We start from the raw sequence: 23,261 nt of genomic DNA, 5'->3' as shown, positions 1-23,261 counted from the left end.
GGCAGAGAAAAATACAAATATTTACTATGGGAGCTTTCTGGCTCCAGATTTACTGAAAATTGTGATTGATTTTAGGAGATTGGCACAAATTTTAGATCGGTTTTTCTGAAAAAGTATCTTATATATTGTATGTACTTATCTGTTTCCAAAAATGTCACATTTTCACTTCTCTTAGAATGTTCATGTTTGTTCCTACGTTTAGGTATTACATTGTTTTACACAGCTGCTCAAATTGTTCAGAGTAGTAGGACAAATTTTAAGTTCAAATGAGTATGGGTGAAAAACTGCTATACTACATTAAAATAAATAAGTACTGTATAAATATTGTAAATAATGGTTTATCCAGTTTTTTAAACAATTGTTGGCAGCATTGGTAAACAGGAAGTAAAAGTGAATTTTGTGATTTTTAAGATTGTTCAAAACTAAAATGGTAAAAAACCCTTGTTTGAAATGATATAGGTACTGTGTGTGGAATTGTGGAAAAATGGGATTTGAAGTTTGAGTGCGCTGAAATATGTATTTCAGCATCAAAAAAAAGGCGATTATTCTTGAAGCTGACTTTTGAGGGATTTTGTAATCAAGTATAGGTAATTCTTTTTAAATTTTTGCCTTCACTTCTTGATTGCTTTTTTTTCGAAATTTATGGTTTTCCAAAAATTCCAAAATAGTATGTACCTAATAAGGCAGAAAGTGATTTTAATTACCTAACTATAATGGGGTAACTATTGCTTCTGAATGCCTTTTATTTACTTAATTGATATCTTGATCCAAAAAATCACTGAAACCTATTATACAATGTAACCGACATTTAAATTGAACCATCTTTCTGATAACAATTTAATATTCCCAATTCTTTCCATCTTATTTACATTTCACCAATACGTAACTAAATAATATAGGTTACTAATCGAATAATCGACCATCGAAAGTGTAAAAAGGGTTCGAAAATGTAGCATATCTATCCCTACTCGACTTAGGTATTGAAACATTTTGAAATGCCATTTAAACATGAAATCAATGTCATCCTAGTTCTCGCTAAATCACGTCAACATGAACGTGAAAACGATCCACAAAACAGAAGTCAATGAGTCGTATTTCAAGGTTTTTCGCTCGCTTGATTTAAATACTGTATATACATAGAGACATTAATCAGCATCCTAGTTATTCGCAAACACAGATGAAATCGATCTACCAAAGACTCCGCCTATAAAAACTCGTCTCCCAATCACCATCGACTTGGAAAATCTAACACTAGTGATCCGTGAGAAAGAATAATAGAATAAGGAGTGGTTAGAAAAGTAGGGTCTAAGATGAACACAATCGTTCATCATCCTACATGTGGGGATCGTATTCCACAGTTCTCTAGTGCAGATCTTTAGTAGTGGTGACTTGAACGCACGGTTAGTTCGATATCGATTCGTTAGACTTGCAAAGTCTCAAAGTTACGCGTTTTTGTGCGACTCGTATCGAATTTCAGCTTTTATTTTGTCGCGTTTTCAAATTTTATGAACATTTTCGAATATTTCGAGTAGTATTTTGTGGTTTCGTGAATTTTTTCGTTTGTATATTTTAATGGCTGTTTCTACTTTGAATATGGCTCCTTATTTTCCTGGCACATATCCGTTTCAAGGTATGATTATTAACTTTGATTTGTTTTTAAATTCAATTTATGTTAACGTTATGGCCTCTATACATTTATAAGCACCTACCTATTATAAATTATGATGGAACTTTTCCTTCGATGAGAATCCCATACTTACAATAATTTTAATACTTAATCGATTCAAAAGGATCACAATCTAGGTACCTAATTCATTTACATATTCTCGAAAAGACAGAGAGGATAATACAAATTAGGTACTTCTGAAATCAGAAAAGCATAAAAGTTAGATAAAATTAACAACTAAACGTCCCATAAAGAAATAATCGTCAAATTTTCCTCCATCAAAATGTATGGAAAATTTCAACAAAATACAGTCTCGTGTTCAAAAATTGAAGCATTTTCGCCTCGTAAAAATGAAATGGACCAAACGTTCTCGAAATAAAACGAGCTTCGTCTAAATATTCGAGTTTTCAAACTTTACTTGGTAACTTTTTAGAAACTTATGTACTTCAAAGGAAATTATCGGTCCTTTTTAGGTAGGTATATAGCCATTAATTTGCAAACAAAGAATCAATTCACCTAAAGGCTTTATGGTGTAGAAATGTTAGTAAAAAGTTGAGTGTAAATTTTAATTCACAACTAACCGCAACACTTCAAGTCAATTTACCAACCAAGTTTTCAAAAAGCCAAATCCCCTACGTGGTTCGTAAGTTGTCTAAATTTACCACCGAACAGAACCATTTAACGATTGATCGGTTGGTTTCGGAAAGTTGGTATGTATTTTTCCATGTGTCTAACTTATATTTACCTATAGGTATACCTACGTATATCCTCGAAGATTTCCATATGAAAATTTGATATTGCATAGAGTGAAATAAATCCAATTGGAGAACGATTTTTTCAGCTTATTATTACTTATTTACACGCGTTCTTCTCTCAACTTGAAAGTTAATTTTAGAAGCTCCTCAAATCAATCTAAACCAGTCCTGAGAAAATCACAAGACTCGGAGAAAAAGGAATCTATTATATAAAAGTCTAAAATCATTCAGTTCATAAATTACAGAGAACGGACCCATCAATACATCTTGGTAGGCCTTTTTGTCGCGTTGAGTAAAAATGAGTACCCCTACCCACCTATCATCTGAATGATTTTAGAAAAGATCCACGACCCTCCCTTATGCATACACGAAACTGTAGAAATATAAAAGTGAATAAAATTTGAAAATACATAACGACAAAAGGTGTAAGTGTGTTAAACGTTTGGGCGGGTTGAATTAATCGCAAGGGTAACATTCAGAAAGTAGATCGCTTTTGTTAGTGAGAAACTAGGGCAGCAAAAAGGGATGCATGATTTGCACTCGCCGCAATAGATACAATCGAGAAGGGGGCGAAATTCAAAAAAGAGGGCAGCGTAGACAACATAGTCGCCATTGCGTTTTCTTTTTGCAGGGGATTCCTGCTTTGAATCAGCGCGCAGCGTGTATAGTTTGTCATCGTTTTAATTTTTGTCAATACATTTATATTATTCATTTTGTAGATGAGGTAATAAATTATTTAATTTTATTGCCTTTTTTCAATAACTTATAAATTTTTTATTTTACAATGAATTTTTGGAGCTTTTTTTTCCGGTCAAAATTGTTTCTTTATGATAAAATCGGATACAGGCATTTTTGTTTAAAATCCGACCTGATTTTTAAAAATTTCATTGGATGAATTTACATATTTTTCAGGACACCCCCCCCCCTCATAAATCATACTTGCAGGTAATTTACAATATTGTTCCCTCTTGGAGAACAAGTCATTCAAATCATGAAAATGTTCTTGAAAAGTTTGGATCAAAATATTTTGTTTTGAGAAAAAGGCTATAGAATGGAATATATTTTTTTTACAGATTTTCTTTCTAATATTTTTTTGGGCCATTTTAACAAAATACATGATTCGATATTTCTTTCTCAGAGGTACTCGCATTTGGCCTCTTTCAAAATCTGGATATCAATTTAAAAATTATCTGCGATTTCATAATTGATAAAAGACACATGTTGGAAATGACATATTTCCCCATTTGATTAAAAAAGCCCAAAAATGAATCAAAAATTAGGACCGTATAGGTATAGAAGAAAGAGCCAATGATGGGGATAATTTATTTTTTGCGAATCTATATTTGTGACGCGACCAGCGATACCATACCATATGTCGGCAAAATTTTTTTCGTTTTATTGTGGTTTCTAGTAGTGTTTTTCTTCCTCTTTTCAATGGTGCAAACAGATTTTCAAAATATTAAAATCTGACAAATTTGCAAAATTTCAAAGTTGCGTATTTTTTGAAATTCAAAAACCAAAATTCTGAGAAAAACGTTTTTGAAAGTTTGGGTTATTTTTGTAACATTTTTAAAAATCAGTGAACAGTATTTTTTTTTTTTGATTTTCTTCATCTTTTAATGGTTTTACATCATAATATTTTTTTTTTTTTTTGACATTTTTTTATGAAAAGCACTTTTGTAAAACCGGTTTTTCATCACTAAAACGACGTGTTTGAGATCGGTGGGTACACCCATTCCAAAGTATAGGCTTCATAGTATATGAATCGACAAAAAATTTTTTTTTGATATTTTCTGACTTTTTCCATGAAAACGCGATTATCTCAAAAAAAAGTTTTCCGACTTATGGTATGGTATCGCTGGTCGCGTCACATTTTCTAACAGACTTAAGATGATGTTTACGAATCTTGAAATTTTGACTTCGAATTGGAAATCCTCAGGTTTGTAATAAAATAAGTTTTTGCTGGTTAATTTCCAAAGGGGAGGACCAAAATTACACTGGGAAATCTGAGAATTCAATGCGCCAAAAACAAATTTGTGAGTTGTAAGAAAAAATTATAAAAACAAGAGTTTTTTGGTGTGATGAATTTTCTGAACTCATTTTTACCTTGTCTCATGAAAAATTCCCTTTTGGGGGAGGGAACCAAAACCTAAAATTTGAATTAATGTCAGAAAACTTTTTGACTCGTGTTTAATGAAAGAATCCTCTTTAGAGAGGAGGAGAAAATCCGTAATTTTGAAATGTATCGTGCTGGTGTGTCAAAATGTAGGTCTTTACAGCGCATGAATCAATTTTTAAGATGGTTTGCAAATTTTTAACCTCTCATGTAGCGAAAATGGTGCCTTAGATCGATGAATGCAAAATCAGGTCGAGTAGTGTAACAGTAAGTGCTAGAGAGAAAAAAAATTATTTTTTCCGAAATTAGGTACCCTCCTTGATGAGCTGTATTTCCCTTTCTGAAGTATTCCCGGAACTAAACATTTTTCAGGCTTATTTTTAATTCAAAATGAAGGTCTACAAAGAATTTGGTCAACGTCTTTCAAAATGGGTAAACTGGAATTTTTTCATCCATTCCACAAATTAAAAAAAAATTATTTTCCGCCCAAATTTGCCTTCAAAGTGCAAGTATCCTTAATTCAAAAATTAGCTACGAACTGTTGGGTTTCTCCAATTCAATAACTTTTCCGAGGAGGGGGGGGGCAAAATAGCATTTTGTTCAATTTTTCTGCCTGTCATTTCAATAAGATGTCTCGATGATCTTTCTTTAAGTGGGCAGATACATATTAGGCGTTTTTAATTTGGAATCTGATGTTGCAAAACAAATTTTTATATGTAGATACCTACCTTCATATAGATCACATTTTTTCCTGTTTTATTTGCCCCTTTTCATAAACGAATTTTTGGATAAGGAGGTAAATTTAGCTCATTAAATTCATGAACTGAATTCCTTTTGTTTTTTGAGTTTTATGATTTTCTCAAGAATACTTCTTCGTTGACTTTATACTTAATTTTTGAAACTTTTCTTGAAATGTTATCAAAAAATGAAATTGAACTCATATGTACCTACAGAAGAGGAATTTGATGGAGAGGGATGAAAATACATTTCCTCAACTTTAAATGTTGATTTCCTTAATTATAGTTTGGGCACATTTTGTTGACTTTTCAAATTTGGTTTGAATTGGAGATGATTCGATGAGAGTGTGGAGCTTACGAATATTCATAGGAAGTGGAATCCAATGGAATAATCACTATATCCTTAAAGTGCAAATTAATGAATTTTGGCAGAAATGTCTGATTTTGGTTTATTAGGCTGGAAAGTGGGGACGTTCAAGATGATTCGTTGCTGACTTTTCAGCGAATCAACGAAAAAAATGTAATTAAAAAAATCTATTTCGTCAATTTATTAGATCTATAGTTCTGTACTTGAAAATTTGTTTAGATACCTGAGAATAGACAAACTAGCTCCTTTTCCATTCAAATTATAATGTCTTTGAATTTTACGAACTGAGTATCGAGATATTCGCGTACCTTCATACCTATACGAGTACGAACCTATAACACAAGCATCACCTCTGTCATCTTCTCATGTTTAATAAGTGGAAAATGTAACAATACACGTTGTATAATTTTCCACTTAACATGCCTCCTGGACGACAACAATAGGCCACTTTTAACAAATATTCACGATTAATTTGGCACGAATGCGTTAAATTTAGCATATGCAAGTCGCCTGATGTATAGAAATTGCTCCTTTTTCGGCGAATTAGCATCATCAAACCAGGGGCACGAACGTACTCGTATATTGAAAAGTAGCTTATAGGCTGGACCTACGAGTAATATCGCGGTAATCGGCGCAGCGCACACGAAGCGGGTACCACCGAGATCTCGTAAGAAGTAGAGATGTGACTCGACCATCTATTGAAATGCAGTTAACTGATTGTAATCCTCGTTTGATGAATTGCTACCGTTTGGGTGGCCTTAATCAATCATCTTTATTCACAAACCGCGCATCACCGAATGTTATTAACCTCTTCATACAAATATGTTACGCGCGTATGTGTATATTTGTTAATTAAATTAGGCAATTTTCGAATTTCTGTTCCAGGTCAAGGTAGAATAAATCAGCTCGGAGGAGTATTTATAAACGGCCGCCCTCTACCGAATCAAATACGATTGCAAATTGTCGAATTAGCCGCATCTGGAGTTAGACCATGCGTTATATCGAGACAACTCAGAGTGTCTCACGGATGCGTTTCCAAGATCTTGAACCGGTATCAAGAGACGGGTAGCATTAGGCCGGGCGTGATTGGCGGTAGTAAACCGCGTGTTGCTACTCCGGACGTTGAACGTAAAATCGAAGAGTATAGGAAAAACTGCCCTGGTATCTTCAGCTGGGAAATACGAGACAGATTGGTAAAAGTAAGATTTTCATTTGAGCTGGTTTTTAGTAATAGAGTGTGAAATGCGTCGGTGTTGGAAAATTATTCACCTCATTTAGGGTTTAGATGGTGGAAATTTTTTCTACCTACCGGATGAACTTTTTTTTTTAAATGTGAAATTGCTCCTTATGAATGAGTTAAATCATTTCACCCGAGGGCATGTTAAATTTTTACCACACCTTTGGACCTTGATTCATCATCGATGATTGATTCAAATGCACGATTCGTTGAGTAATTTTATAAAAATGGCATTTACTCGATGAGTCGATATGGTCACGGTGTTTACTATTTTGAGGCTTTTATATCGAGAGGCGTGGTTTACGAAATACCTACTCATCTTTGTTTACTTAGCATGAGAACCGAATCGTTGATTCAATATTATTGACCAAATGATGCCAGAAATCAAAATATCTAGATTCAAGGCTACAAGTTTATCATCTATGAGAGCTGAAAGCTGACTTCCTGCACTTACGAAAAAATGTACCTAACTACCTACCTAGGTAGGTATGTGAAAAATTTTGAGACATGCCAATTTTCACTGATTTGAAGTCACTAATGACAGTTTTCAATTTTCGTATTCGTTCAGTGTTGAGTTCCCACTTTGAAATCTGAATATTGAGTCTTTTAAATTTTTGTTTTAAATCTTCTTTTGATATCCTGCAAATATTCAACTGCCCCGTGTTAAATTAGCATTATGATATGACTAATATGAGCTAATAGGATGCGTCGTCATCCAAATTTTCCAAAATTTAATGGAGCTAGAAAAATCGAAAAGACGTGGGAAAAATTTCAAAGTTCAAGCTCAATGCTTAACTCTCGATCCATTCCTCGGTGAGAGCTCAAAGTTCGGAAAAATTTAAGATTTTCATGTGGTTCGAAAATTTTTTTTCCAATAGTCGGAAAACTACATATCATTATTTTGAAGGAAAAAAAATAGGTGGGTCCGAGTACATTATTTTGAGAATTTCATGAACATAGAAAAAATTAATTACTCATCAGTTTTTCTATAATGGGTTTATAATAAAATTTATCAAAAATTTATAAACGACCTACCCTGAGCTACCCTTAGACTATTGTTGATGATGATAAAAAGGGTATTAGAAGGGGAGAGGAATGACAAAGTAAAAAGAAACAGTTTTTTTCACAGATGATTTACATACTTTATCTATTAAAATTTTTCTTTAATGAATCGTATGTGTGAAAAATTGTTTTCCAGCAGTTTCTAACAAGAAAATGAAAATTTCCGATTCCAATAATAGATAACCATTGTTAGGTTAGTTCAACCTTCAAATCTCCTTCTAATATCAAATTTGCCCACGTCACTGAAATATTGACGTCGAAAATTTCAAATTGTCATAACAGTGCTCATTTCTGACGTCAAATTTTACGTCATTTATCTATAGGTTTAGGTATACCTACCTAATATACTTAAGTCCTGTTGTACGATGTTCAGATTAAATTCACCAATTTAGTGTTCTGAATTCTGATAAAGCAATTAGGCAGGTACAGTAGGTGAAGAGCAGGAAGCAGCCGAAGCAGGGGCATTTTTACAACTCAGGCTTCAAAGTGCTTGCAACCATGTGAATAAATTTTACTGAAGTACTCGTATCAACTTTCGTTGTTTCCTTTTATAAACAAATCATATTTGCTTTAATGCTTTCTTTCTGCTTCATGCCATGATTAGAGGGGGTTAAATTTCATGATAAGATTTCCAACTGAAGATGAAATATTTTTTTTTAATTTGTCACCTTGGATTTCCACTTCACTATTTCGAATCGATTCGGAATGTCTTTCTGGAACAATTTAATACTTCTGAAAAAATTCAACTTTTTCTGGAGGTTCCACATCCCTTCAAAAATGGTGGCAATTTATTCGAAGAGTCGACGTTGGGGGAGGGGTAGAGGTATTCAGTGATTTCTTGTAAAAATGTCAAATTTTGAAGTTTTTTTTAAATTTGAGATTTCCAACACGTGAAAAATACTCCTTTCGACAGTGTTGTCAGTTTAAAACAGTGTTTTAAACATCGAGAAAAAAACAGACAGTGTTTAAAACAAAATTCTGTTTAAAATGTTTTTTTTTTTGTTTTAAACAAGTTTTTTTTCAACTCCAATTTCCTAAAAAACAGGTTTTTTCAATTTTTTTGTTGAAAAAGTAGTGAAATTGAAGGAACTGAATTTTTAGATTTGCATTCTTCTTCCTATACTTTTTTTAAAGGCAATTTTTTTTTTGATTTCAATTTTTTAATATTTCTTGAGCCTTATATAGCTATTTTATGACACCGCATCTTAAAAGTTGATGACTGGATAACGTATATTTGAAAAACAAAATCCAAAACAAATGAATTTGTGTTAAAAACGTGTTTAAAACACAAAATCCAGCAGTTTAAAACCATGTTTTAAACAAAAAAAACCGTTTGTTTTGTCTTTTTTTAAAAAAACCGTTTTTTTTCAATACTGCTTTTCGATCAGTTACCTAAAATTTTTTGATTATTTGCTGTAATCGATTTGGGATGTCAAATTTATGACAGGTTAAATTTTCAGCTGCTGAAGTTGATCATATATACAAGCCTTCTGAAGTACCTCAAATTTTGCTAGAGGCTCCAGATTTGCTCGAAAATGGTAGAAATCGATTCGGAGAGTCGGTATAGTGGTCGATATAAACCAATTTTAGGACTTTATCTTATTAACCCACTCTTTTTGTAAAAAAATTACTGCAAGTATACCTACCTAGACCTACCAAAGACTACTTAAGTCATTTTCAGAAATTCACCAAAAATTGAAAAATCAATTTTGGTTGCTCAAAATTTTGCTCAGAGATCTGGTTTGCATTCTTTTTTGACGAGCCAAATTTCAGCTCAATCAAAGTTGACGGCTGTAATAAAGGTTCTCTCGTAAGGAAAGTGGTAACTTTTGATTAAACGTCGCGTCGAGAAGCCTGAGAAATTTGACTTCTTTTTCCGGATTACCGAATAAAATTTTGGAAATCTAATATGCACTTGCACGATTGATGAATCATTATTTTTCTTGGATTTTTTATTCCTCGACCTCTCTAAGGAAGCTGAACCTAGGGTAAATTGCCCTGTTTTCCCCCTTCTCACTGCTGGTCGAAAAAAGAAAAATCTAATTCAGAAGGAACGGCAAGGATTAGGGAACGGACTGGGTACCCAAACAGAAATCGTTTGAACCCTCTTAAGAACGATGCATAAATAAACATAGGGCGTCAACTTTACTTATCTACCTATGAAGAAGAACTACAATTGTGGAACGCAGAAATTACTTTTACTAGGTATTGAATAAAACCTCGCTTTCGCAATCACAAATTTTTTTAGAGAAGATGATTTACCCTTCCCCTTCCTCTTACCCCCTCTCTAATGATCAAATCCTTAGTGCAGTCAGTAAGTCTTGATCTGTGCTCATATTTTATTTTTTTCAAATGTTGAATGAAATACTAGACGTATGTACATGTGAGACGAATTCTAAAATTTGAGTAGACAAGACGCAGAAGAACCCCCCCCCCCTCCAAAAAACAGCCAAACACACAATCAAGATCATAATAAATAAGCGTCGATTCATGACTTAGACCGATTAAGTATACTTATACATTTTTTTGAAAACTGTGCCCATATGTGGTGGTCCTGGTGGTACATATAACCTGGTACCTACCTACCTACTTAAATGTTCATCTCGCCTCAAATATCTACATATACACGAGTACCTACTTATTACGAAGTAATAAGAGTACCGGAAAGAAAAAAAAAACGCATTACCCTAATACTAAAAATCTTCTCACTTATATGACCAGCCGAACACCTCATATAGTCGAACACGAATTGATTTTTTCCTTTCACTTTACAGGATGGTGTCTGTGATAAAAACAACGCTCCATCGGTCAGTTCCATAAGTCGACTGCTGCGAGGTGGAAGCGGGCGAGGAGATAGTAAAAATCACACTATCCATGGAATCCTCGGTAAGTTCATCATCCACATATGTAATTTTTCAGCCTGTTGTATGTACCTAGTACCTATACCTACTACCTATTATAGAGGTATAATAGCTCTGTATGGCATGCTCCATCTTATGAGACGCGCTTGCGCTCGACGCAGCCGAATAATTAAGAGTTTAAAAGTGACAAAAAGAATATAAAAATTGTAATACCAATATTATAAAATCTCATCGGCTAATAGCTTTAACAGCTGGATATCTATTCACCGTATACCTATTACCTAACTATACAAACTGTCAAATGAAGGAAAGCTTTTATTACCTTTATTAAGAAGCATTATTAGACCGCCAAAGCGAAACACCTAGGTGATTTTTACGATTACCTACGTTGTATTAATATTCATTTGATGTAGATATACGAAAATATGATCGTTTTCAGTGAAATTATATTCACATCTATATTTGTTGCATATATAGGCTTAGATTATCAATGATAGGTAGGTATAAATTTCCCTATACCTAATCATACCTAACTGTGCAAAAAATTTCAGTTTTAAAAACCGTTATCTGAGTGAGAAAGGAGAATTAATCAGTCGAACGCGATTCACGAATTTGCAATTATTATATGTGAGGAAGTTTTTGAAACAATATAAGAATCAGATTTCAATGTAACTAACGTTCTGTATTGTAGATATACAAGGTGTCCTACTGCAAATATCTGCCATTTTTGGAATTTGAGTATAAAAGTATCATTCCCACTTCCCAGTAAAAAAAAAGAGTAGGTATGGTTAATATAAATTCAAAATTCTACACTTTCCAGGTCTCTATAGATCTTCACAGACCACTTCAACTCATATTGTAATTTCAAAACTTTTCAAATTTTGAGAAGGAATGTAAAAGATTAGTTGAGTAGGTGAAAACTGAAATCGTAAACCCCTAAATTATTGACTAATCAAGCAATACCATAGGTATCTAATCTACAAAGCCAACTGGAAGATCATAAAACTCGTACGCATAAATAACTAACATAGAAATGAACTACCCAGGTGTACGTATACCACATTAAGCTTTTTTGTGTACCTATTTGAAAACATTTTTTCTCAATTCTGGCTCCAACATGAATTTTTTAGGATATTTTAAAAATTGAAACCTGCTTATGATTGTATTTTTAAAAAAATATATTTTTCAAAATCCTGGTGTAGGTATGCTCAATTTTTCGAAAGAACCTGTCAACATAATTTTGAGATTCGAAAAGTATCTTACCTTATGTTTGAAAAATATTCAAAGCAAAACAGATGTAAGTAGTACCTACAAAATATGTCTTCAACAATAAAGTCTGCTTTTTGTAGAATCTTTTCAATTTCTCAAAAAGAAAGCCGGCTCAAAAATTTTTTTATAGGTATTTAAAAAATGTTTGAAAAGTAGAAAATATTCATTAATTTTTAACAGCAATTTCTTTGCGATTTTTAAAAATTTTCTTTTAATATGATTCGAAATAATTTTTATGACGAATGTCAGTACCTACCTAATTGAGACATGTTTTTTTCTTCAGATATTAAATCCATAAGATCAAAGCCCCCCCCCCCTCCTTCCACCAATAAAATACACACTGCGATCATCTAAAGTCTTTTTTTCCATTTCCCGACTCGCTTGTCTGGTCTTACCCAAATCTGAAGCACACCAATAACAGACGTTTGATGGGACACCCTGTATAGAGATACAATACAGATAGATATGTATAACAACCTAATATTACACCTTAGGAACCTATTTTTTAGAATAGGCGGATAAAGGTGAGACAGGTGCGAGAATGTATGTGTGAAAGAGAACAAAGATTAAGACCACCAAGATGATAAACATATACGTGACATGTTATATTATGCTTAGCTAATTCGCGGTTTCTGACTTTCAACACCTTAAAACATGATTTTTATACCATCGCGTATGCATATTAGCGCACGATAGCGAGAGATATAGTATACTCGTCGAGCCTGACAATTCTATAATATCGATACGTGCGTCTTTGAGATCTCGCCGAATATTTACCAGAAGTTATTTGGTTCGTGGGTGATAAAAACTTGAATAGAATTGTAATCAGAGCAGATAAAATTGAGGTGTTTATTTTTCCTCTTAGGCGTCTCTTTCTCTATATTTATTTTTATTGCTCCGATAAACGCTTTGATTTGGGCCGATGGCGCTTACTATTCGATGCCTTTTGAAATTCATTTTTATTTCGTTCGACATCGATTCCTTTCGGTCATCGGATCACGTAAAAAAATTTTTTTTTGACGCAGCTTTGGAAAAACGAAACGAGGAACGTGTTCGGTGCTATTGTGTGCTATGCAATAGTGATCTTAAAATTACCCGGAATGGAGATATGCGCATATAAAGTCTACGTGGTAAATTACCTTTTTACCGTATCCATTCCTGTCAACAGATTACTCGAAGCATTTTTGCTTATTTCTGTTTCGATGAATTTATGTTTTCTGTGCTCGAACGCGTTGTAAATTACGGCCATTTTATTTTATTTTTTTTTACGATTGTAACGCGACAATGTATAAGCAGCGGTACCATTGTATATTGTAGTTAAAATGTATGTACGTAAATCCGAAACGAGGCGATTTGTCTTTTTGTGAAACTTTCCTCTCTGAACGATGAAGAGGTTTGTTTTGAATTTTTTACTCACAGGGCATCGAAATTAAAACTGAATTATGTAGTGCAAATTTTTCTTTATATAAAAATACACTAAAATTCTAGGTACTATAATGTTCCAAGTATACCGGAATTAAATCCGTTTTATCGTTTGTAAAACAAAAAAAAAAACACAATAAATTGAAGCAACATAGCGCTAAATCCCTTCTATCCCCATAAGATGCATAAGAGAAGTACACTCAACTGACATATTTTAAGAAATAGCGTAAAAAAGTGGGAATAATTTAATTATTTTTCCTCAGCTCTATACGGTCTCCACAGTGTATAATTTTTTTCTAAGAAGAAAGAGAAATACCCCCCGAAAAAATGGTCCAGGATGCGAATTACTATGTGAATTCATAAGACATTACTTAAAGTATTATAAATATACGAAATGATAGTAGTGGGAAAAAGAGCACAGAGTTAGAAAAAACCCTTGTTTGAGTTATATTTTCGAGTTACTACATTTTCCAAATGCGGCTAATAAAAAAACATGGTTCGCCGCATTTTTATGCTTACCACTATTCGCACCCGCAAGTTTACTCTTTCTGCTGTGTACTGAGAGCGAGACAAATTTATGATTTTCAATGGGTCATGATTTTTTTCGAATACAAGATGGTAATTGTCTGCGAAACGATTTTAAAACCATGTTGGTTCGGTTTTTCACCCTTTGGTTTTTCGCTCGCAATTCAATGATACATAAAAATACGAGTGTTTACCACGATAAAGAATTTTTTTTTCGTGTTTCGTTTGTAAGTTATACCTGCCAATACTCAATATCTATCTGCCTATAAGTATCTATCCATTTTTTCCCTTCTTTTTACATAAGACATAGCACGAGATAAACAAATCTATATGGGCAAGGCGCACACGTAGCACGTTTCATCTTCCAACTCGTCGATGGTGTTTTTTATTACTATAAAAAATTAATATACTTTATTTTTTCTTTAAATATTCAAACAGCCCTAAAGCAGTATAGGCAACAATACACGCTTTCGTTTGATCATGATTGATCTGAGCATGTGGTGCGGAAAGAGGTACCGATAGACTAGGCCACACATAAATCTAGCTGTAAGCCAGTCAGCATATGTATCTGTCATTAAAACGTGTAATGAGAATAAACTCTTAGCTATCACTCATTGCCTCTGCGTATTAATCCCTTCTTTTGTGTCTTTTATCTACACATTTAACTTGGCATTCGTTTTTAAATTCATATATACTTACTTACCCAAGTTGTAGGTACATACAACTGGTTTTTAATCTTTTTTTTTTTCGTCTACGACTAATTTTATATTTTTCAAAGTCGAAATCATTTTTCAATTTTTATAAATGTTTGAGAAAGCAACCGAGCAATGAAATTGAAAACGAATGCTGCTTGTTATGCCAATTATTTTACGATTTATTTAACTTGTCGAGAAATTGACGAGATTTCGTTAAATCAATACTATTATAGGAAAGTATTATATTCTACTCGTAGGTATGTACGTAAGTACTTTACTTATGCAGCGTTGAGTGGGTGAATTGGGCCAGGGTTGCCTATACCTACCTATTTGGAATTTATTTTTCATGCCGGAAATTAATTTAGAGGAATTTTATGCTGGTATTTTAGAAGCATTTGGAATTTTTTTGGGTGATGGGTAAAACTTTTCCGAAGCAAATTGTTAATTTTGCACATTTTACTATAAAGGAAAAACATGTTCACTTCAAAATCATCTCAAATTTTACAATATTTTTGCAAATTCGTGACAAATTTACTGTCACGAATATTTAAAAGTTGAGGTATGTACCGAAAGGCCTTCCAGTTCAAATTACATGGAAACAATGTGGCAAAAAAAATTGTTACCAGCTAAAAAATTTCACGAATTGAAAATACTTGTCTGTCAGTTGGCTGCATAATGAATCCTTCTCATCCCTTCGCCTTCAGCAATAAGAAATGTTCCTACACTGAATTTTTAAAATTTAATTTTTCTTTATATCTCAGATAGGTACGTACGTACATTTTAAAGTTACAACGATAAAAAATACAAAAGAGAAATTTAAAGAATGAAGTTCAAAAAAAGCTGCATTAGTTTATGAAAAACTTAAATTGGGAAAATTTGAATCTACATTTTGATTTTATATTTTTGCAATTAAAATAATTGTGCAGTAGAAGAGGAAAGAGGATTGAAGTTAGCAGGATCACCCCCCCCCCCCCCTCTGCAAGTAAACCTCTCAAAGAACAGAAGAGAAACTTTGGATACACTGAGAGAAATTTTTTTAGTATAAATTATCATAATTTGTAGTAAACGTGCTCCAGTATTGGCATTATAGTCGAAATTACTCTAACTATAGTAAATTAAATACTATACGTATGGTAATGTTTACTATACTATAGTATTTTTTATTATAATTATGGTATTTCATTTACTATAGTTATAGTAATTTCGACTATAATTCCAAAACTGGAGCACGTTTACTATAAATTTATTGTAATTTATACTATACATTTTTCTCAGTGTAGACCGATGAAGCGAATTTTCTAGAAAATTCTTTCGACTATAGTGAATAAAGATCATGTGAATATTCTTTGTGAGTGTCTAAATAATTCTGCTCTTTTCCTACATATTTCTGCAAATTTTGCTACTCAACAAAAAAATGTGCTAATTCTTCAGAAAGTTGTGCCAATTTTGTGCTTAGTTTCATTTCGGTGTTTTTTTTTTTTTTCTTTTGTTTGGGATAGCGACACATTTCGGAAAAACAGGCTCTTCTTTTAGTAGGTGTTCCAAATTTTTCATAATTAGTTAGATACTATTCATTTTGAGGCATTTCTCAAAAAAATATAACAAAGTGAGATCAATTTGATTCAAGAATTATTGCTATTTTTTCAATTGCCTCACAGGGATTTTCGAAATTCTAAAATGTTTGAAATTATGCCATAGACAATTGTTCGAAACTTGGAAGATGTTTTAAAAACCTCATGAATTTTTAAATGAAAGTTTCTTAGTTTTTTACAACGTTTTTTTTTATAGGGTTTCAAAACATTATACAATATGTTGGGCTAGCTAAGAAAACTAAAAAATAAAAATTTCGATTTTCATTTTCTAATTTTCAGTTTTCAATTCTTGAAGTTTTTAGTTTCTTCCCCTTCAATTTCAGTTTTAGTTTTGTCATTTTTTGTTGTGTTGAGAAAAACGTAAAAAATCACAAAGAAGCAGGCAAAAATTGCTTACTCACGGATCTGCGAGAATAATCTGTTGAAAAGTATTTTCGTGTGTTTTTCCTACTATTAAACAATTTTTCTCAACCTAACCTAACCCAACCTAGATAAGTACCTAACCATTTTTGTTTTAAAAAACAGTAAAATTCCAAGCGTCCATGGCGTGATTTTGCGGATGGTGGTTGGGGAGCTCACAGCTCATGCAAGGCCAACTTTAAAATACCCCGCTCTGCATTAACTTTTCTAATTTTTTTTTTGAAAATTCTTCATATTTGTAAAAAATGCATTCCATTTTTCATGGCAAGACTTAAAATTTGAACGAATTGAGGTAAACAGCCGAATAAGTCAAGTTTTTCTCCTATTTTTTACTTTCTTAATTGATTAGTAGAGGTTCTAAACCGTTCTGAAATCTCCAACAGATTTTCAACTTTTCTAGCTCTTAAAAAATACATATTATAAAGTTTTGATTGAATATGGAATGGATCGGTGGAAATGAATGTCGGAAAATTTTTGCCCAAATTGATAGATATCTTGAAAACATGTTGATTAGAGTTTGTGGGCACTGAATTTTATGTTGGAGCCATTTTTAGGTATGGTGTTGTTTTTATTTTTGAAAACTGAAAAATCCAATAATTTGCTGAAGCTTTTGAACGGGTTTGAAATCTCGAGAAATCAATTGGGTGAGTTGAAAATACGATAAGTAGTAACAAAATTTCAATTTTCTACGAGTATATAGGTAAGGTAAATACCTTATCCTATCATTTAATTTTTTTAAATTTTGCCAAAAATTGTTTTTTGGGGTGTTCTACCAATTTTTAATCATCCATCCTATAGATGTCAAAACTACACTTGAATTTTGGAGATTTTCTAAAAATGCGAGTAGTGCACCCATTTGGAACGAAAAGGAGCCAAAATTGATAATTTTTTTTTTAAAGTCAAAAAGCATTTCCAAATTTACCTACAGTCATTTGCATAATGAAAAAATATCAAGCTCGCGTCAGACTTTTCATCACTTCACCCGAATAGGCACATACCTATCTACTAACTTTGGCACAGGTAGCCTGTCAGTAGGTTTTCAAAACCAAAGTACATACCTAAGTCTACCTACTTAAACAGTAATATGGTTACAATGATAAATAGCCAACCGCGAGCTATACCGGTTAATTGTTTTTTCCTTCTTTTTTTCGCAGCGAACTCATCTTGTATCTGGTCGAAAATGTTTTCAATAAATTCGTTAATTTTATGTTAATAGGTGGTAGCAGCGGCGACGATACAGATACAGAATCCGAACCTGGAATACCGTTAAAACGCAAACAAAGAAGAAGCAGAACTACATTCACCGGGGAACAATTAGACGAATTAGAAAGAGCTTTTCAGCGTACCCAATACCCAGATGTTTATACCAGAGAAGAGCTCGCGCAGAGGTAATTAACAAAGATTTGAAATATATACTTAGACTTACCTATACACCTTAAATGTACTCGTACCATGTACGTATAAGGTCTTCAATTGTTAGCCGCGATGCATCAACCAGCATCACCGTCATCCTCAACCAAGTTTCCAATTAAATTAAAAATATGATTTTTGCTCGCAGCACTAAACTTACAGAAGCCAGAGTTCAGGTATGGTTTAGTAATCGACGAGCCAGAATGAGAAAACATCTAAACAGCCAGCACATGCAATTCAACTCTATGTCATTGCAGCCGACGTTTGGTCCGTCGCAATATCCGCCACCTCCGTCAGTTTCGCATTCGGAGGTTACCACTAATTTCACTTCGCAAAGTGAGTGTTTAGTTTTTTTCCTCCACCTGAAATGATTACCTAATAGAATGAGCCAAATTCTCAGAACTTGGCTTCTATTTTAGACCTTCTCGTAAATAATTCCATCATATAGTTACACGTACATGCTATACCTTATCAACGTTATTACTATAGGTACCTACGTAGGTTTATTTATGTATTGAAGCGAGCTCCAAGTTTTGAAAAAAAAGTCTATAATATGACATTCGCAAATGATTTAAAACGAGCCTGCGATTGTCTGCGACTCATTTTTTTTCTCTCCAATGCGATTACAAAACCGGAAACAGGAATGAAAATTTTTTCCCCAACGAGCCTGCGATGAAAAGTGAACGAAATGCGTGAAAACTGGTTAGAGAGTTACGTACATGTCCGTTGTGTAGATTTAGTGTGGGGGAAACCCCTTAGGCCCCCTATTCGAAAACAAACATTTTTGCTGTATTTATTAACCCTGAAAATCGAATTGAAATACCATTTTTCAACCACTACCAACGAACAATGAGCTCGCTTTGTTAAGTATAAATTGTCAATTCTTGCGTAACTGCTATTTTTCGCGTCGTCCGGATTCGACGTTATCGTTATAGGGTTTTCGTTACAATAGAGAGTATGATTAACCAAGGGAGTTTCGCACAATACAGGGGTATTATTAATGTTAATGGTTGGAAAACTTGTGATATATGTAATGTATCTCGTATACTTCCGATATCATCCAATGGCGAAGCCCACCGCACCGAGTGTATACACCATTTTCCAACCCTCCTCGTTTGTGTGCTATACTTGTGTACTGTACTTGTCTTTACTGTCATTAGGTTATTAATTATCTGGCATTTCCTGCTCTTCTGTGAACGAGAATCGAGATTTTTTCGATCTTTGATGTACCAATACGAAGAGTGGAAGTGCTGGACCACCTATTAGTAATACCCACCTATCTGCTTATGAAAATTACAAGCTAAAACATCGCTAACGAGGGAACCTTTGCCAGAACCAGCATTGAAAATACCATTAAAATCAATCTTGGGGATGATTGGAATAAAAAAAAAAGTCGTGATTTGATTCGTGATCCGAGTCATTTTTTTCAGCTGTAGGTCATTCGTGATTCATGACGTATGAGCCATGAATCACGTTCACGAACCATTTCTTTTACTTTTCATTCTTTTCCATCGTGGAATTTGCTGAAAATATTGAAATTTTAATTTTGGTTCCTTTATGAAAAATTCATGTAACTGTACATAGCCCATATACCTACACTTACAATAGATAATATTACCTACCAGATACCACCAACTATGAGATTATGCAAGAAATTTGATGTTTAGGCATTACATATGGTCCTCCCAAGTTGCAACTTTAAATCTCAATTGCGTGAATAAAGCATTAAAAGAGGAGGGTGTTCTGTATTGATCAATTCTGGGTATATAGCCTACTTTAGCTATATATGAGATCAACATGTTAAAGATAAACTATTATTAATAGAATATTATTGTACAGAGTGGCGTATAATTTCATTATACAGCAACTTGTTATAAGCATAAGACGCTATCATTAAATTTACACCTAGCGGTCATCTTCGTTCCCACATGGATTCAAAATGCTGACTCATTTTTATCATAATATTAGCCATATCAAACTAATGTACATATAAACGCGGCTAATATACCAAACTTTAACCTAGCTGTAGGGTTCGTGTGAACACTCCTGTGACCAATGAGTTCTTATCACGTCCGAAAAATACGCGGAAGTGATGCCGCTAATGTGAATTATTTTTCTGTTTTTGACCCTGAATACGTCATGACGTGTATACCGACTACAACCTAACTATTTTTTAAGCTTTATGCATAAATGCAACTGCAATAATTATGGGTATCTACGTAATTTAATAATTTTTTTTCTTTTTCTGTTACAGATCATTCGTCATCATGGACACCACAAACTGCTTCATATCCTACAACCAGTCCTTTAGGTAGTTACAATTCCATGTATTCGGGTACTTCTGGTACACCATCGGGAGTCGGTAGTGAAAACGCAGTGTCACAATTTTCTGCCTATTCGTCGCAATCGAGTCATTGTTCTGTGCCACCTTTACCAACTCAACATCCTACTTGGTCCAGGCACCAAAGTTCTGCAAAACTTGATTCATTGTCACCGTGGTCAGATAATTATAAGTAGGTGTCTAATTACATATACCCATCCTATTCGGAAAATTTGTTTTATGGTTTTTTGTTAGAACGGATTTTAGTTACAGATTTTCATAATGTTTCAGTTTATTTCAAACTGGAAGTCAAATGTACAACTCTAGTTCAAATTTAGCTCCTCATTCTCCTACTGAAGCTAAATCAGGTTACCCGTATTTTGGTCAACTAAGCAGCGTGGAAGCTGGAGTTGTTTGTGGAAGGATTCACTAGATGTAATTGTATTTTAGAAATAGTATAAAAGTTCATGTGATTGTTTATTAGTTTTAAGGTTTCTTTTTTCCTTTATCGATGTGTGTTAGCCAAAGATTCGTGTTTTGCATGCTACAAGGTGTATTGTATAGCGTATTTTTTCTCCTATTGTGTAAAGAGTTATAGATAAAAATTGTCACCATAGTATACTATGTTTATGTATAACTTGTAACTGCACTACACGTAAAGACTGATGTAAAATTAATATCGAATAAATTGTATTCATTTTAATGACATTCATTTCATAATCACAAAATTCATCAGTTGGGTACCTACTTACTGCTTATTTTTATGAAGAGAAGCATTTCATGTCATTATACATTCAACTTTATGGTTGTACAAAAAGCTACATAAAACTGATATGCGGCAACGTTGCACACCATCCCAAGAAAATAAACATATGTTTGTTTTAAAATAAGTAGGTATCGCTTGTGATTGCAACTTCATCTATTTTTCAGTAAGTATTATGGAAGATTGAGAATAAATGAGGTATGGAATGTGCAATTGAAATCAAAATTTATCATTCCATTTTTCTTCCTTGATTTTATTGATTTAAAACTGATGGTTGACTAATTTGAGCAATGGTTTTCTAGACGTTGAAGTTAAAAAAAAACCGAGTGGTTAGAGCAATTTTGATTCAAAAGAGGAACGTATTCGAGTGTGATTGGGTAAAATTATGATAGAACAGTAAGGCTCAAGGAAGGGGGGGGGGGGTGAAAATCAACAGAAATATCAATTCTGAACTTTGAACTGAAATTGCTCTTATCTTGATTGTTCCCATTCAAAATAGAAAGTAATTCCAATTTTTCAAATTCTGTTCTGTAATTCTTTCAAATTTTTCAGGATTTTTTTTTTTTTTTTTGATTGCTTTTTGTCGAATTTGATTTCACTAGTTTGAAAATGTATGTGGGCAGCTTCGGGAGAATGTAAATACATTCCCTCAATTTCGAGCACATTTTCGGTAAGTATTTATGGATCTACCTACCTAAATGCACTTGATATTAATCTAATAAAACCCATTTTTTGAAACAAGCTTTGAACGTGAGAAAGGATTAATGATTAAGGAGGTAGGTTTTTTCAAAACTAAATCAAAAGAGCATGCAAAAAATACATCACCACTCAAAAATTTCATGGGATTTAAAGTGCTTTTTTTGATTTTTGGCGAATTCTTGAAAATCAAAGGGCCACAAAAATGTGAGATCAACTGATCAACATTTAACCAAATTGACTGGGAAAGCGGAAATTTGGAATGTTCCCTATTTTCGACCCCACAGATCAATTGGAAACGGTTTCAAACCGTTTTGAGCAGTTTTGAAGCCTGCATAAAATGTTTTAAAGTTGAAATTTCTACAAAATTTTACTAAATAAAGTTGGGAAGTTGTTTGCTTTACGGTATACCTCTATTTTAATTGCTGCTGAGTCGACGATTTCCAGCCATACTTATACCTATTTTGGAAATAGATTCGAAAGGGAGGCAAAAGTGTAAAGTGAAGTACAAACCAAATTTCAGCTTTTTAAGCATTCGGTAAAATTTTGGGGCTTTCACATTTCTGCCCAAATTTGATTTTTAAAAATTCACCAAAAATTAAAAAACGCATTTTAGTAACGGAAATTTTGATTGCATGTATTTTTGCACGCTCTTTCGTTTTATCTCTCTCTTCCTCTTTGATTCAAAATTTTTCTGTGATTGGGAAAACTACCAGTGAGTTTATAATTTCGAATCGAAAGTTCAGAAATTTCATAGAATGATTTTCACAAAAAAAATCTGTTTGAGTGAAAAAAAATTGATCGATATTCTTGGGTTTTGGGAGTAGGGGGAAGGGGTGAAGAGAGTGGATATCCACTCTCTTCACCCCTTCCGTTCTATGTAGATATTTATCTGGTGGCTGGTGCCCAGAAATTTTTCAAGTTTTTTTCTGCTCCCCTCTTTAAAACCAAGGTCCGATTATTTAGGATTTTTTAAAAAAATAACGTGCAAATTAATAATATTGTGTACATAAATATTTGAGTACCTTCTTTTTGAGAAGAATTTCATCGAAAAATTGAGGGAATCTCGAAAAAAATGTAAAAAAATTCAATGTGCAATTTTCTGAACATTTTTATGAATTCCTTGACATGTTTTTCGATATTTATGTTGAGAAATTCCGGAAAATCTCCAAATAGTTACCAAGAAATGTCTTAGGAGATTTTCGAGTTTAATTCAGTAAGTAAATTGGTTCGATTTGTAACATGTGACCATTTTCAAGCATGTAAAGAACTAAAGTATACCACAACTTTCGGATTTTGGCAACAATTAAATCCATAATCGTAATACGTAACCTGAAGAATGAGTTTT

General features: G+C 33.2%; 1 protein-coding gene across 3 annotated transcripts; it reads left to right on the top strand.

Moving 5' to 3' along the window:
* Window positions 1-1,305: 1,305 nt before the first annotated feature.
* LOC135835883 (protein gooseberry-like) lies at window positions 1,306-21,157 on the top strand. Of its 3 annotated transcripts, none has more exons than XM_065350356.1 (7): window positions 1,306-1,630; window positions 6,527-6,840; window positions 10,715-10,826; window positions 17,941-18,112; window positions 18,283-18,470; window positions 20,389-20,647; window positions 20,722-20,858. In XM_065350356.1, the coding sequence occupies exons 1-7, from the start codon at window positions 1,573-1,575 to the stop codon at window positions 20,735-20,737; spliced, it is 1,119 nt and encodes a 372-aa protein (XP_065206428.1). In that variant the 5' UTR covers window positions 1,306-1,572; the 3' UTR covers window positions 20,738-20,858. The 3 variants fall into 3 exon arrangements, with proteins under 3 accessions (XP_065206428.1, XP_065206427.1, XP_065206426.1); XM_065350355.1 differs by having other exon boundaries at window positions 1,308-1,630; window positions 6,527-6,834; window positions 20,746-21,157; XM_065350354.1 differs by having other exon boundaries at window positions 1,309-1,630; window positions 20,746-21,157.
* Window positions 21,158-23,261: the final 2,104 nt, after the last annotated feature.

This window comes from Planococcus citri, chromosome 2, assembly GCF_950023065.1.
Source record: "Planococcus citri chromosome 2, ihPlaCitr1.1, whole genome shotgun sequence".
In the NCBI taxonomy this organism is placed as follows: domain Eukaryota; kingdom Metazoa; phylum Arthropoda; class Insecta; order Hemiptera; family Pseudococcidae; genus Planococcus; species Planococcus citri.
Note: the sequence above shows the minus strand (reverse complement) of the source record. Positions and strands in the feature narration are given on the sequence as shown.

Excerpts from the sequence above, each read along its gene's own strand:
- LOC135835883 (XM_065350354.1), top strand. The coding sequence starts at position 1,573 with ATGGCTGTTTCTACTTTGAATATGGCTCCTTATTTTCCTGGCACATAT. Across the intron at positions 1,631-6,526 it reads TGGCACATATCCGTTTCAAG|GTCAAGGTAGAATAAATCAG; the intron begins GTATGATTATTA and ends TTTCTGTTCCAG. Across the intron at positions 20,648-20,745 it reads CCGTGGTCAGATAATTATAA|TTTATTTCAAACTGGAAGTC; the intron begins GTAGGTGTCTAA and ends ATAATGTTTCAG.